Below are 17,605 nucleotides of genomic sequence, written 5' to 3'. Positions count from 1 at the left end.
TAGATGAGCATTTTTTCATATATCTGTTGGCCATTTTTATGTCCTCTTGGGAGAATTGTGTTTAGGTCCTTTTCCCATTTTTTAATTGGATTGTTTGTTTGTTGCTGAGCTTTGTGAGTTCTTTATATATTTTGGATATTAACACCTTATCAGAACCGTTGTTTGTAAATATCATCTCCCATTTAGTTGGCTGTCTATTTGTTTTGTTGTCAGTTCCTTTTGATGTACAGAAGCTTCTTAGTCTGATGTAGTCCCCTGCATTTATTTTTGCCTTTACCTTCCTTGCCTTTGGAGTCAAATCCATAAAATGTTCTCTGAGGCCAACACCATGAGTTTAGTACTATGTATTCTTCTATATAATTTTATTGTTTCAGATTTATACTTAGGTCTTTGATCCATTTGAATTTTTGTGCAGAGGGACAAACTATAGTCAACTTTCATTCTTTTACATGTGCCTTTCCAATTTTCCCAGCACCTTTTATTGAAGAGGCTTTTTCTTCTCCATTGTGTGTTTTTGGCTCCTTTGTCAAAGATTACTTCTGCATATAAATATGTAGTTTTATTTCAGGGCTCTTGATTTTGTTCCATTGTTCTTGTATGTCTCTGTATCTGCCGCTACAATGCTAATTCGATAATTGTGACTCTGTAGTATAATTTGAAACCAGATAGTGTGATACCTCCAGCTTTATTCTTTTTTCTCAGGATAGCTTTACCTATTCAGGATTTTTTATGATGCCATCAAAACCTGATGATTTTTGTTCTATTTTTTTTTTAAAAAATGACATTGGGATTTTGATATTTTGATAGAGATTACATTACATTGTATATTGCTTTGAGTAATGTGGCTACTTTAACTATGTCGATTCTCCTAACCCATGAACATGGAATATTTTTCCATTTCAATGCATCATTTTCAGTGTCTTTCAATAAAGTTTTGTAGTTTTCAGTATACAGGTCTTTCACATCCTTTGTTAAGTTTATGCCTAGGTATTTTATATTTTTTGTTGCAATTGTAAAAGGCATTGATTTTTCTTTTCTTTTTTTTGAGTTTATTTTCTGAAATTTTATCACTGGCGTAGAATTTGAGAATATTTTTGTTTTATATGTTAAATGACTTTGCTTCAAGATGGTTACATACATTATCATACTTTGTCATCATAGCATATTTTTAGGTTTGGCATTATTATTCTCATTTTATAAACAAAGAAAACTTCAAAAAACTCCCACAAATATGTAGTAAATAGACCCAATGCTCTCTGTATATAAACATCAAATTTTAGTTATTACAGTATATTGTGTCCAGGATAATTTCTATTTCAACCACACTGGCTCCTTGAAAGTGCTGAAGCAAGGTCAATTCAGAACAATTTGACAGGCAGGTGCTTTATAGAATGTGATGATAGAATTTAAGGAGAAGACAATTCAACTTAAAGAAATTGAATAGGGCCCTGGCCGGTTGGCTCAGCGGTAGAGCGTCGGCCTGGCGTGCGGGGGACCCGGGTTCAATTCCCGGCCAGGGCACATAGGAGAAGTGCCCATTTGCTTCTTCACCCCCCCTCCTTCCTCTCTGTCTCTCTCTTCCCCTCCCGCAGCCAAGGCTCCATTGGAGCAAAGATGGCCCGGGCGCTGGGGATGGCTCCTTGGCCTCTGCCCCAGGCGCTAGAGTGGCTCTGGTAGTGGCAGAGTGACGCACTGGAGGGGCAGAGCATCGCCCCCTGGTGGGCAGAGCATTGCCTTTGCTGGGCTTGCCGGGTGGATCCCAGTCGGGCGCATGCGGGACTCTGTCTGACTGTCTCTCCCCGTTTCCAGCTTCAGGAAAAAAAATACAAAAAAAAAAAAAAAAGAAAGAAATTGAATAGTTGTTAAGGGTCCAGCAGAGTAGTACCATATCTAGAATTAGCTGTTTGAATTTTAGCTACCTGGCTTGCTTAAAACTTTCATTTGTTTAGACTTTTAATTATGAATTTGAAGGTCAAGTGCTGATATATATGGGAACATTAGATAAGTCATTATTTCATATTACATCTTCTTTGTGCAAACCAAAAACCAAACTGTATAGTAATCAAATTTTCTTCCCTTTCTCCCTCCCTCCCTTCCTTCCTTCCCCTCTCTCTCTTTCTCTCTCTCTGTCTCTCTCTCCTTCCATTCCTCCCTCTCTTTCTTCCTCCCTCCCTTCTTTTTTCTTCTTTTTTAATACAGTGGGATGCATTTTGCTTTTATCCTGGAGTTTACCCCAGTGGCTTGGATTTATCACACTAGCATCTGTCTTCGGTCTACTTGTTAACTAGAAATCAAGGAGAGACATGAGGAGGTTTGTTTACTGCAAAGTGGTTCTAGCCACTTCACTGATGTGGGTTCTGGTCGATGTCTTCTTACTCCTCTACTTCAGTGAATGCAACAAATGCGATGACAAGAAGGAGAGATCTCTGCTGCCTGCTCTCAGGGGTAAGTGCTCAGGAAGCAAATGTGACTTTTAGAGAGATGAGAGAATGGGGGTGACTCAGGACAAAACATGACACTTCCAAATAAGGGAGAACATCTTGGCAGACCTGTTAATATACATTTAACTGTGGTAAAGCTACTGTACTTTTCTTGGCCTTGGTATCTTGTTATAAAAAATGAGAAGTGTGAACTAACCTCTAAGGTATCTTCCAATTCTAATAATTCCTCTTCTGTGATTGTATGGAAAGAATAATTCAGTGAACACTCAGACTGAACAGAATTTTAAATATAGGCTTCCAGAAGCAAAAGCCCTTAGAGACTAAACGTATAACTTAAAGAGAAAATCCTACTAAAGTGAGGCTGTAGGAATTGTAATTAAATGGAACTACACATGACACCCCTAAAGACTACCAAAAGTTATAAAACAAACAAGCAAATACTTTTTTAAACAAAACACATGTTAGTGGCTAGATCTGACCTGTGGGCCATCAGATTATTGCCCTGTGTTAACAGAAGATAGATAATTTCAAGTAAAGCATAAAGTCACTTTAACTCAGTATTTACATCTTTCAAGACCAGTTTCAATGAGTAGCAAAGAGTGAATTTCAAAGAAGCACAGTGATATGTGTAAATGGAGATTTATCAAGTGAAGTCATTGACATTCCTTTCCTGCGATTATTTCAAATAATTTCTTCTATGCTTTATGTTGCCTTCTAGATCTATAAAGATATTTTTGAAATATTCCCAGTAAATGAGTGGTTCGAAAGCATTTAGGGGTACTTGAAATTAGTTTTACTCTCATTGAAGTAAACATTCTTTTCTAGTAATCTAGTTTATATTAATTCTCTGCTTAGCAAAAGCTTCCTTCATAAATATGACAAAAGTTAAGCTTTAGTCTTATTTGAAATGTGTGTATCTATAGGAAGAATAAATATAAATTTTTGAACTGAGATTTTCATTTATTTAATGAATATAATCTGTTTTTAATATTAGTTAATTTTGAAGTCAAATATTAATCAATATATGCTAATAAACAGAATTTCATGATACTATGTGGTTGTATGAGGTTTAGGAAAACACAGAAGAGCTTTTCTGAAATATAACTTTTATGAAAAGAGTATTTAGGACATACTGAGTTTGCCTAGAACTGAAATAATGATCTTGCTCAATTGGAGAAATTCTGAGTATATTTCTCTTTTCAAAACAAGTCTGACTTTTTCACTGTAGTTTTTGACTACTTCAAAGATTTGAGAAAAGTGTTCTGAAAGTGACTGAGGACTGAGTTTTGATCCATTGAAGTATTTTTTATGCCTTTATACTAGAACTATCCAAAGAAGAAAACATTACGTGTCTATCAGTTTTTGATAAATGAACATGAGGATTTATATGCTGGTTTTTGGTTACATTCCCAGAATAAATCAACTGTCTCTGCTTCTTTGTTGCTGCTTGGCTGAAAGTGGAAATGTGTTTTGATGGATTACATCAGTTTGGAATGACCAGTTTGTCATTTGTTGAATGGAGACATCTAGATTGGTCCCAAAAAATGTTATAATTTGAGTCAGCAAAATTATGACAGCCTTTTCTATAAGTACCAAAAAGTAGAGTTTGCTGATTTAAGCTCTTAATGATTAGTCTTAAATCTCAAAATGTGAAATGTAATGATGCAAGACAAAAATAGTTATTTGTCCATGTACTTAAGTTGTAAAATTAAGCTATATTCGCTTTATTTTTAAGACTTATTTAATTGTACATTATATTTGTCTTAAATAAAAGTAAAGAAGACTTTAGGGTTTTAGTTATATTTTCTATTTTTACTTATTTCAAAATGTTATTTCATTTAGGATTTTTTGCCATGTATTTAAAATATATTTTATGGGCAGATGATATTGTGCAGATTTTACTTAACTGAAATTTTCATGCTTTAAATTTGCTAAAACATGCTTTTTCACTTTAAAAAAGTTGTCTTTTCAGGACCCATGTGTCTCTATTATTAAAACAAAGGGTTTGGACAAAGTGGTTTCTAAGATCCTGTAGTTCTAAATTTTAAATTTTAAACAATTTTTATGTTCTCAATATTAGCATATACTTCAGAAAATTTTTGAGAAATGTTTATTTACTTATACATCACATCATCAGTTATTTAAGTGCCTATGAAGTCATCATGTTGAACACTTTAAAATTATACAATGTTGTGTACCAGTTATATCTCAATAAAAAATGATTACATGGCCCAATAATGAGCAAAGGAAAAACAAGTAAGTCTGAAGCAAAAGCATAAGGACATCTGAATTCAAAGGTGATGTAACGAGATTACCATGATGCAAAAAGCTCAGGCTTTGTTGAGCAACCTGGCCCTTACCTCCACCCCACTAAACTGTTATGTGACGTTTGGAAAATTCCTTAACAAAATCTTAGTATTCTCGTTTCAAATGAGAACCTTAAAGGCAATAAATACTGCTTCACAAGGTTGCCTCGAGAATTAAATGAGAGAATATACATAAACTCCTCAGTGGAGTAGTGGCTCACAGTAATGTTTTAATCAATACTTGCTGAATGTTGAGAAGGTGACTGAAAGGTCTGAATAAGGCTCCAGCAGGCTCTGCTGTCCCTATTGAATGAGGTCCATCCACAGCAGGGAATAGGGTGGAGCAGTCATTCTAGATGAGGGCCCAAAGGAGACATAACTTTTAAAAACCCCTTGTTAAGTGATTACTATGTTTTTATTTACTATTACTTTTAAATTTTTTATTTATTTATTTTAGAGAAAGAGAGAGAAGGAAGGGAGCAGCAGGAGCATCAACTTCTAGTTGCTTCTTGTATGGCCTTCACTGGGCAAGCCTAAAGACTTGAACTGGTGACATCAGCATTTCAGGTTGACACTATCCATTGTGCCACCACAGGTCGGGCAAGTGCCTACTATATGATCAAACCTGGAGATATTAGGACACTGAGGCCCCTACTGTCTTGTAGCTTATACTCAATAACAAAGTAAAAGTTTCTCTCCCTTTCTTGGGGAGAAATGATGACAAGTATAATGAGGGTATTAAGTATGTGGATTAGGAAGAGGTATGCTCTGAGGAGAGGTAAATAGACCTAGGATGTTAGATACCATTTCACAGGGGCTGTGACATTTAAGTTGAAGTCTAAAATATTAAAGGAGGAAATGCCTAGTTAAAGAAGAAAATAGTAAAATTTTTATGAAATGATAGAGATTACCCAATACCCAGGATACTTCTTAAGGAGAAAAATACAGAGGTCTTATAAAATTAGAGTAATTAAGATTGAATTATTGATACAAAGAGATACAAAGGGTATACAAGTTGCCCAGTGGAGCAGATTAGAGACCCTAGATGTAGACTCACACATGTTTAGAGTATTTAGTATATGACAGAGGAAGCACTACACATCAATGGGCAAAGAAGGCTTATTCAACAAATGGAGCTGAAAACAGATGAAATTAGTATCTACTTCATGCCATAAACCAATATAAACTTTGGCTATATTAATGTAAAAGAAAAAGAAGTATTTAACAGAAAAAAAACACATTAGGCATCTATTAGATCTTGAGTTAAGAAAAAAAAAGTGAAACAGTATACAAAATATTTGACCATAAAAAAATTGATAACTTTGACTTAAGAAGTTACAAACTTTTTTTTTTTTGTATTTTTCCGAAGCGGTAACGGGGAGAGACAGTCAGACAGACTCCCGCATGCGCCCAACCGGGATCCACCCGGCACGCCCACCAGGGGTGATGCTCGGCCCACCAGGGGGCGATGCTCTGCCCCTCCGGGGCGTCGCTTTGTTGCAACCAGAACCACTCTAGCGCCTGGGGCAGAGGCCAAGGAGCCATCCCCAGCGCCCGGGCTATCTGCTCCAGTGGAGCCTCGACTGCGGGAGGGGAAGAGAGAGACAGAGAGGAAGGAGAGGGGGAGGGGTGGAGAAGCAGATGGACGCTTCTCCTGTGAGCCCTGGCCGGGAATCGAACCCGGGACTTCTGCATGCCAGGCTGACGCTCTACCACTGAACCAACCGGCCAGGGCGAGAAGTTACAAACTTTACATGTTAAATAACATGCAACTGAGAGATTATGGTCAAATATATATGAAGAACTTCTATTATTAATAAGATAAGCTCAAATAGTCCAATAGGAAAAAATGGGCAACAAACTTCTTAAGAAAGAGTACTCATACATATAGTAAAGAAAACTTATGAAAAAATATTGAACATCAGTTTTGATCAGGAAACTACAAACCAATGCTACAATTACATATCTATATCCATTCTGTTGGCAAAAATTAAAAGGGTAATAATACAAATTGTTAGAAGTGATGCATCTCCACTATATTCAATATGAAGTTTATAGTAACTTCAGATAGCAGTTTGGCATTATCTTTGAAATCTGACCTTTATATATCACCCATCATGCATAGATATATGCTTAAGAAAATTTTTTCCACATGCACAAATATTTCATAGTACTACTGTTCATAAAATAAAAGCTGAAAATAACTTATTCACCCATCAATGAAAAAGCTGATGAATAAACAGTGGAATGTCAATATAAATAGGGCTTAATATATAGAAGTCAGAATGAATGAACTGCAGTGAGTTGCACCAATATGAATGAATCCTGACCATAGGGTAGTAAGTTAAGTATAAAAATTATGTCCCTGAAAGATTGTATTTAGTATGATACCGTGTGAAAAGCTAAAGTCAACTAAATTTTGCAGATATACATTTTTAGGAATATATCTAGATGCAATAAGATTTCATATGAAGCAAATGAGGCTAATTATGAATATGGTATTTAGAATGTTGACTCATGTGGGGTGAGACAGGAGCATGGGATAAGTGTGAACATTTTGTCTGAATGTGAGTTATTACTTGGGTTATAGATTTGGTTTGATGTGTTTATTATATCATACTGATGACCAAATGAATGAATAAGAGCCACTGAATGGGTTTAAAAGACAGAGCAGACATGATCACATCTGTGTTACAGAAAGATCGCTATGAATTTCATGAGAAGAAGGGATTGAGAAGAGCCAGTCTGTTCAGGAGGCTGGGTAGGAAGCTGTGACAGCATTCCATGAATTCTGTTGAGAAAGTGATGCCTACATAGAGCAGAGCACTGGAGGTTTGGTACAAAAAAAAGTGGATAAAATGACGAGATATTTGAGATATGGGAGCAAGAGAGCTAGATGCTTTACTGACTCTGATGGGTGTAGGAGATGGAAGTGTCAAGGACAGGTCTTGAGTTTCTCAAAAGGCATTACTTGAATCAATTTCCTGAAAGAGACGAGAATGTAGGAAGAGATGAGTTGAGGGTAGACGTTGCATTTATTTTAGACATGTGAAGTTTGAAACATCTGTTAAGCAAACTAATGAAATTGTTCATAGAAAATTGGCTATGATATTAAACTAAAGTGGATTATATTCTTTATTGAATGGAGTATATGGAATATTGAATTTTTGTTGAGTCAATATTATCATTTTATATATTAGTTATTGACTATGCTGTAAAAAGTATTATTTCAAAGACTTCATGGGAGAATGTAGATTTGTTGCGATGTTAAATAGAGACCTATGACTCATTTTCTTTTTCTACATTTTAATTAGTGCTTTTTGGGAACATAAGTACCAGTTAGATGTACATGGTTTTTTTTATGCTGCTCTGGGGCCACCTAGAACCGAAATGCACTGGGGGATATTTCAAACTCTTAACTGGTGTGGAATAACAAGTGGTGCTACACCCTCCCGAAATGGAAGAGTTAGAATGGATATTTGAGTGAATAGGTATTTACAAAGACCAATGCTGCTGCAGGACACCTGCAGACATTTGGGAAATGTGAGGTTGTTTGGCAGGCTTGCAGGAGCGCTCTGCAGTATCAGATCCTACTCCTGACTCCCTCACTAAGGGCCTGTGTCCTCAGGCAAGTTAACTAACCTTTCTGGGCCTTAGTTGCCACCCCAAAAATGAAATGCATGTGAGTCATGGTTTGATAAAGTTTGCTAGTCTCCAAATGAAGGATTATATGTTTCTAGCTATTTTTTTTTTCAGTAAAACTATAGTGAGCTATTTTAGTATCAACTTTTGGTAAGTAGATAATATGTAATCTGATATGAGAATAGATGATATGCAGGTGACATAAAAGGAAGAAGACAGCTTAGAAACTGCAGAAGGGCCTTCTCATCATCACAGAGGACAGAAGGAATAGGAAGTTATATTTAAGAAGGGAAAGAACCTACCTTTCTCTACCTGATTCTGAATCTTAAACATATTACACATACTAGGAAATTAAATTAAATTTTCTCCCCCCCCCAAAAAAAAAATAAGAAATTGCTGCCCTGGCTGATAGCACAGTTGGTTAGAGCATTATCCCAATATGCCAAGGTTGTAGGTTCAATCCCTGGTCAGAACACATACAAGACTCAACCAATTAATGCATAAATAAGTGGAATCACAAATCGATGTCTCTCTCTCTCTCTCTCTCTCTCTCTCTCTCTCCATTCCTCTCTCCAATCAATAAATAAAACTTAGAGAAAGAGATTCCTGTTTATATGTAAACAAAGGTAAGTCTATTAGCCAAAAATAGTAACAATAATTATGTTACCCACTACTTGAATAATTTACAAATGTTCACCAGTTATTTGCCCCCCTCCCCCAGAAATCTGTGAAGTAGGCATTCTTCTTATTTTACATATGAGGAAACTGAGGCAGAATGTATAGATGGGAAATCAGTTCTGTTTCTCTTTTACTCGTACACACAAACACTTCCAACACCAGGCATGTAGGTTTTTCCCACATCAGGCGATTCTCTGAGATATCAGCTAGGTGTCCTACAATTCTGACACCATCCACCAGTGTTAGCATCAGATCCTACAAGTTAAGGGCTCAGTCCCAGAAGACTGCCTTCAGTTCAGTCATCAATTGCAAGTACCAGGTTGTCACCTGTATTTCTGACTGACCACTTGTAAATCATGGTTTCTATGACCTGCTCTTTGGGCTCAATAATTTGCTAGAATATCTCATAGAACTTAGGAAAACACTTATCAGTTTATCCTTTATCATATTATTACTATGAATGAATAACCAGATGAAGCAGTACATAAGATGAGTAGCTTCTGTCCCCATAGAGCTGTGGTATGTCACCATCTTGTTATGTAGATACATTCACCAACCCAGAAGCTCTCTCTGAACCTCATACTTTTGGGATTTTATGGAGGCTTCATCACATAGATACGATGAGTAATTAACTCAATTTTCAACCCGTCTCCCCTTCTTGGAGCTTGAGGAAGTGAGGCTGAAAATTTAAACTTCTAATCATGTCTTGGTTTTTCTGGTGACCAGTCTCATTTGGGAGCTAGCTAGGAGCTCACTAAAAGTTGCTTCATTGTAACAAAAGATGCTCCTGTCACCCAGGAAGTTCCAAGGGATTTATGAGCTCTGTGTCAGGAACCAAGGTGAAGGCAAAATATTAGAACAAAAGATGCTCTGAGTGCTCTTGTCACTCGGGAAATTATAAGAGTTAGAGTAGCTCTGTGTAGGAGCCTGCATAGAGACCGATATACCCATCTTCTGTTATTTCACAGTGAGGTTAAGAAGTGCCCGAATTTCAACAGCCGGTAGACTAGGATTCCCTTAGTATCCTGTGAGTTCAGCAAAGGACTGGGTCATCAATAAGTGCCCATTTGCATTGGAATTATAAGTATCATGCTATCATTCAGACACCAGTATGGAGTATATACTCTGAAACTTGATTTGAGTGTTTTATCTTCCCTCCTGGAGACACCCGAGGCTCTGCCAGGTCTCCCTGGTTAGTAGAACGTTGCAACTCCAGCCAGGAAAGTATTTCCTGGGGTGTATATCTTTTATAAAACACTATTAACTTATCTGGCACTTAAATGTTCTGTAAAGCTATTCTTATCTACCTGTGTTCCTCAAGACTCTCCTACTGCTGCCCTGACTAAGGGCAATCAAGGAAATGAGGGTAACTGCTGACTGCTCATTGCAATTCAGTACCTCCATGCTTCCCTTGGTCTTGCCTGGGAAATGAACTGGTCCCTTCTCATAAATCTCAGGACATAGGTAGCCTCGCTTTCTTGGATTTTTGACAGCGGGGTGTTGTATCAGCCCTTTCTTTTGTTTCTTTCTAAATGATTTCTTTACAACATGAACACCTAGCAAAGTACTCATTTACTAAACAGTAAATGTTGATTTTGTTTGATTAATCTTTGGTGCTTCAGGGGTAAATTGTAGTGTGCAGGTGTGACTGGTAGCTGATGAATTAGGGTGTTAAAGTTGAGACCAAATATTTCTTGTTTTTTAAGCTATATGGCTGCACCTTTTAGAGGGAGGTAGAAAAGTGTGATTGATTAAAATGCGTTGTCAGTATTGGAATTGTCCTGAATAAATTTTGACGACTGCTGCTGGAATTTCCAGATGATAATATTTACAGACATATGAAAAGTGGGGGCACACAGGCACAGTCACCTTGGCTTCAGGGCAGATATTTCCCAGATAATTTTTAATAAAGTTTATAAATAGCGTTCAAATATTAATAGGCCTTATAAAGTTTTGAGCTTTGATATTGCTTGGTCTTTCATACTCTTATTTTAATTTACTCTGAGATCTCTGCCATTCCATACAGATATGTCAATGTCAAAAATAAAAATAAATTGTAATAATGAACAGGAATTAGGTTTAATGTGCTAGGTGCTTTATCACGTAATTTCCATTAATTTCTGAAGTAGCATAGAAGGTAGGTACGATTATTATTGTCATTTACATGTGAGAAACAGACTTAGAAAGGTTAAATTCTCAAGGTCACAAAACGGTTAAGAAGGGAGCAAAGGACTCACAGCCTTTTTGGTCAGACTTTTGAGCCCAGACTTTGAACCAGTATGTTATGATGTGTCCTTGACTCAGGTGTGCTGAGACAATTTTAGGCAGAGTAATCCTACTGATATGCTGTTTATAAAATATTTACACAAATAGGGATATTTCTGGAGGACAAAGAAGGAAGTGGCCACTGACCTTGTGTTAACACATGTTTTATTGTAACTTGGAAGGAAAGCGCTCTGAGGGCTCACCATCCCTTGTTTCAGACTTAAGCAATTTTGCATTTGTAGAATCACTATGGTATACTAATTAATACAGCTTGTAATTTTCCACAGTGGTTTCCTTTGAGGCCTAGCTTCTGAAGTCTTAGCAAGAATAGTTAAATGTCATGAGGAGCAGAAGCACTATTTTTATTTTCAGAACAATTGGTATCATTTTTATTTATTCAATAAAAGTACTGGGGCTTTTGTACTGTAATGAAGTAATGAAGCATACAGAGTTTAATCAAATAGAATATATGTCTTTAAGAATCATACAGTCTAGTGGAGACCTGATCTATACATAAACAGCATGTACATGAATAACTATATTACAAAGTAGAAAGTGGTGGCTGCTATAGGAGAGATACCAAATAAACTACTGTAAGAGACCTTAGAGTATATAAATCATGTAGAAATTGGGAGGGAGTACGTATCAGAAGGAAAGCAAAAGCTATTATGGCCTTTCCTAAAAATAAGGATATAAGAGTTGAGTGAATTGGTTGATTGGAACAGGATGAGACATGCAGGGGATCTCTAGATTTTAGGTTGAAAGTCAGAATAAAAATAGTTTTTAAAGGACATTGAGTGCTGGGGAAAGAAATTTTTACTTTGTTCTCTAGGAAATGGGGAACCATTGAAGGTTTCTGAAAAAGAACAGGGTTTGTTGGTTGTCAGCTCATGTTTAGGAGGAGAAAGCACTGCTGCTTAATAGATGTGCAAGACAATAGCATGAAGACATTTTTTATCTTTGTTTAAATAAAGACTCAGACAGTAAAATTTTATTCATTAATTAAAATCACTTGAATTAGATGGTAACTAAGTGGAATATTAAATCATTTAAATTGATGCACATGGCAAATTAATTGATAGGGACAAGAAAGTTCTCCCTTTTGTAAGATTGAGTTTAGATATTGTTTTAAAAAGTAAGTACTCAGAATTTTAATTAGTATTAAATTAGCTGAGACAATTTATGAACATTTGAATACTTAATTTGTGTCAGAATGGAAGATAAAAGATAAAGAAGACAAGTTCCTGTTTCATGTTTCAAGAGGAGAAAGGAATTTAGAATTATGTGAAAGAAATGTTGAGAGGGAATATGAAATGAGAAAAAATTTCAGTAAGACCATATCTGTCTTTTGAAGGCAAGATCTAATTTTTTGTTCCATAAAGATGAGTTGCTTGAGTAGAGAGTTGGACATAAATCTATTTATGAAATAGTTTACTTATAAAATGGAGATTGACAAAATGATCTCTAACCACTGTCACTAAAGGGCAATATTAAAGCAGAAACAACTGGCAGAAATAGAATTTTTATCAGTTTTTCCCACTTTTGTCCTCAATATCTAGAACAGTATACCTGCTTCCTATTGAGTGCACAATTAGTAATTGCTGAATGAGTGAAGAGGATTGCATGATCAACTTGGCACTTTTCAATTGTTCTCATGATTATGGAGTATCCAGGTTAGATTAATGATTAACAAACATAAAATAACTCAATTATCACGACAAAGGTTTTGTTGGTGTTGTTATTGTTTACACGCATAGTCCAAACTTCTTGTTTTAGCCTTTACTGGCTCATATACTTTTATTTTCAACCCAAGGTGTCAAATTTATAGCCAAGGGACTATCTTTTCTCTTCCGGATTGTGCCGTGTGTTTCATTTAGGTATTGTGTGCTGCAGAGGCATGTAAGATCCCTGTGTATTGACATGTGGTAGTGCTGTCATTGAAGAGAGCTCTGATGCAGCAGGCATATCATGTGGGATATGTGGAATGAATTAATATATAAGGAGCATCTGTGAAAGAGAGGTTGGAGTTTGGCTTAAAGTATGTGATATATTAGACGTTGTAGAATAAATGAAGCAAATACAGAATCGGGGTGGTAGTAAAATTCTATACTATGATGCAGTTAGCTGTGCAAGTAAACTCTATAGAGATGGAAAAGTAAATATAAAACTTCAGGCTGCATTTGGAAGAAAAATTTGTCATGACTGAACCATGAGGTCCCTACCATCACAGATATTTTGAGTTTTTCTGTTTTTAATTTTTGTTTCATATTGAATGATTTGATTCATATATATTTATTTTAATAGTGATGAATTTTTTTTAGTAACTACTTGCTTGTGACATATCTTTCCTTACATTACTGATTTATGATGTTAAAATAACACATAGAACATTTTTATATGTATCAAGGGTTTTATAATCAGGTATTTTGATTTCATTAACTTGTCTCTTAAATTATATTCCAGAGATAAACTATTTTGATTATTAGATTTTATGTTACCTGATGAAACACTTGTCAGGTTGCATGCAGACTGCCCTAGTGTAGAGAATGAGTATAGTTTTTGCCTGGGCTCTGGTACTTCCCGTGTGCCCTGAAACACTGTCTTGATGAGAGGCTTGGTGCACACTCATCTGTTCATAAGCAATATGACTTTTTTTTTTTTAAATCAAGTGAAGGCAGGAAGGCAGGGCGACAGACTTCTGAATGTGCTCCGGCCAGGTCCACCAAGCAACCCCCATCTGGGGCTGATGCTGTGTTGCTTAGCAACTGAGCTATTTTAGTGCCTGAGGGAAGGCCATGGAGCCATCCTCAGTGCTCGAGGCCAACTTGCTCATTCGAGCCATGGCTGCAGGAGAGGATGAAAGAGAGAGAAAGAGGGGGGGGGAGAGAGAGAGAGAGAGAGAGAGAGAGAGAGAGAGAGAGAGAGAGAAGGAGATGGAAGGGTAGAGAAGCAGATGGTCACTTTTCCTGTGTGCCCTGACCAGGAAGCGAACCTGAGACTTACACACACTGGACTGATGCTGTACCACTGAGCCAACCAGCCAGGGCCAGCAATATGACTTTTTAAAAATGATAAATGAATGGAAAACACTGTGTTATTACTGAATCTCACCATATTTCAAATAGAATCAGGCTGTTGAAATGTACTGGAATATTAATTTAAAAATTATAGTTGGCATTACTACTTTATAACCAGAGGCCTTTATGTTTTTGTTTCATGTGTTTTGGAAATACATTTACATGTTTTTTTTTACAGGTCTGTCATACTGTTGTATTGGCTCGGTACAATTACTGAGGATACTGGAGATAAAATAGTATAGTGACAAGATTACTGGTGCTAAAAAAAAAAAAAAGATTACTGGTGCTGTAATTGAAAGATCTAGATTTTATTGTGGCTCTGGCCTTAACTAAAAGTGTGATCTGGGTAGAATCATACTTCTTTCTTTTTCATATTTTAGGATGAAATAGACCATAAATAATGCTTCAGAAATCACAAAATGCTCTAGAAAAAGATACTAATGCTGCCTTAATTTACCTAATGTTAATAGTTTTAAAAACAATTATTCCTGTTGGCAAAAACACTTTAAAAATACCTTTATTAAAGATCACTTAAATTTAATTTGTGATCCCTTCTTTGGAAGATTGTTCCTTCAGTTTACCATGGCACAATATTTATTTAAAAGTGTTTTATTTCAATGTAAAAAATACAAGAAGAGATTTTTAAAAAACCTGTAAGATAACCACACATAGATTATTATAATTAAGTTTTGATTTATTCTTAATATTATTAATAGAGATCTCACATTATTTCATTTTGATATTCTGTTTTAAATCTCTGAATTTATATTTTATTTTTATTTATTTATTCATTTTTTTAGAGGAGGGAGAGAGAGAGAGAGAAGGGGGTGAGGAGCAGGAAGCTTCAACTCCCATATGTACCTTGACCAGGCAAGCCCAGGGTTTTTGAACCAGCAACCTCAGCATTCCAGGTCGATGCTTTATCCACTGTGCCACCACAGGTCAGGCCTGAATTTATATTTTAGACATTTCATTTCCTGCATCAGATATTTATTAATTAATTAATTTATTTATTTACTGAGAGGAGGGGAGATAATGAGACTTCTGCCTGTGGCCTCACTGTGATCCACCTGGCAACCCCTGTCTGGGGCTGATACTTGAATCCGCTGAGCTATTCTCAGTGTCCAGGGCCAATGCTTGATCCAATTGAGCCACTGACTGTGGGAGGGGAAAAAGAAGAGAAGGCAGAGAGGGAGGAGGAGAGAAGCAGATAGTCGCTTCTCATATATCCTCTGACCGGGGATCGAACCCTGGATGTCTGCCTGCCAGGCTGACGCTCTATCCATTGAACCAGCTGGCCAGGGCCCAAATATTTCTTAATACAATTTTATTGGCTATACATTATTCTATCTAATACATTATAATTTGTTTAATATTTCCCTCTGACTTTTGAAAGGCAGATAAAAAATTACAAATCTTTATTAATTCCTCAGTCATGACTGTCCTCATTATTTGCTTCCATGTAGTATTTTCTCCCCCTTTTTTTAATCTATGAGTTGAATTCATTTTATTATTAATGTCCCTATTTGGGGCATACCTAATTCTACTTATCTCATACAAATGAGATATGAACTGGATCTCAAAGGACTGATTCCAGGAGGTAAAAAATTGTTCTCGAAGAAATTGGTTCTCTTGTAGAATGATAGGGTTTGTGTGCATGATTATCAAGATCTTCACCATCATTAGAGCTACCACTTATTGTCTACTAAATGCCAAGACTGACACACGGAGCCCCTTGTGCTATATCATTTAGACTTCAGACGCCTCTATGGAATAGTTAAGAGAGAATTATCTTGACAGAATTTAAAAAATAATTTTTTTATTCATTTTTTTAGAGAGGAGAGGGAGAGACAGAGAGAGAGAGAGAGAGAGAGAGAGAGGAGAGACAGAGAGAGAAGGGGGGGAGGAGTTGAAAGCATCAACTCCCATATGTGCCTTGACCAGGCAAGCCCAGGGTTTTGAACCGGCGACCTCAGCATTTCCAGGTCAACGCTTTATCCACTGCACCACCACAGGTCAGGCTTGACAGAATTTTATATACTCGTTATTTTGAATTATTTCTCTTAAAAGACAAACTACTCCAATTAGGGTTCTTTAAACTATAACTTCACCAAAAATGCTTTTATGAAGTCCACTAATAACTTTCATTTTGCTAAATCCAGTGTACAGCTCTCAACCTTTATCTTACTAGACTATGAAGGACATCTGAAACAGTTTATCATTTATACCTTCTTGTAATACTTTTGTTACTTATCTTAGAGGCTGTCACACTCCTGATTTTTTACCTTATTGACTGATTCTTCTGTCTCCTTTGCAGGTCTCTCTTTTCACCTCTTAAAGTTGAGGAAGTCCACCAAATGAGATTGAATTTATCTGTTCTTTACCTATACTCACTCTTTTAGTGATCTCATCCCATATGATCTCACTGCTTTATATGCCATCTGATAATTTTATACCTTCCAAATTTATATATCTACCTCACACCTTTTCCCTAATTTTTAGACATTACTGACCAAGGCTCACTAGGTAAAGTCTTTTGAAGTCTAAGAGACATCTCAAACTCCCTTATTTCCAAACTGAACTTTTAATATTCTACCAAAGTTTCCCTAACTGCCGTCTTCTCTGTATCAATTACTAGATTGATACGGCTCCCAAAGTCAGGTTTCTTTTCTTTTTTTTTTTTTTTTTTTACAGAGAGTCAGAGAGAGGGATAGACAGGGACAGACAGACAGGAACGGAGAGATGAGAAGCATCAATCATTAGTTTTTTGTTGCGCATTGCAACACCTTAATTATTCATTGATTGCTTTCTCATATGTGCCTTGACCGCGGGCCTTCAGCAGACCGAGTAACCCCTTGCTTGAGCCAGCGACCTTGAGCTCAAGCTGGTGAGCTTTTGCTCAAAGCAGATGAGCCCGCGCTCAAGCTGGTGACCTTGGGGTCTCGAACCTGGGTCTTCCGCATCCCAGTCCAACGCTCTATCCACTGCACCACCGCCCGGTCAGGCTCAAACTCAGGTTTCTTAAGGCAAAAATCTTAGTCATTCTTACTTGTTCTTCTCTCATATTCCATATGAGCAGATCCTATTCATTATTCCTTTCAATTATATTCAGAATTCAGACTTTTCATCAAGACACTGGTCTCCCAGCTTCTACTATCACTCAGCTATAAATTAGTCTAAACAGATCAGTCAAGCT

The 17,605-nt window shown here is 36.6% G+C and overlaps 1 protein-coding gene across 4 annotated transcripts in view; it reads left to right on the top strand.

Moving 5' to 3' along the window:
• The window catches only part of GALNT13 (polypeptide N-acetylgalactosaminyltransferase 13), a 573,465-nt gene that overhangs the window by 67,917 nt on the left and 487,943 nt on the right, over positions 1 to 17,605 (top strand). For all 4 annotated transcript variants that reach the window (XM_066279813.1, XM_066279812.1, XM_066279811.1 and 1 more), the window contains exon 3: positions 2,200 to 2,445. In XM_066279813.1, the coding sequence (XP_066135910.1) occupies positions 2,304 to 2,445 (142 nt within the window). In that variant the 5' untranslated portion in view covers positions 2,200 to 2,303. The remainder of the gene's footprint in view (positions 1 to 2,199; positions 2,446 to 17,605) is intronic.

This window comes from Saccopteryx bilineata, chromosome 5 (assembly GCF_036850765.1).
Source record: "Saccopteryx bilineata isolate mSacBil1 chromosome 5, mSacBil1_pri_phased_curated, whole genome shotgun sequence".
NCBI classification, from domain to species: domain Eukaryota; kingdom Metazoa; phylum Chordata; class Mammalia; order Chiroptera; family Emballonuridae; genus Saccopteryx; species Saccopteryx bilineata.
This window is presented reverse-complemented; position numbering and strand designations above follow the sequence as displayed.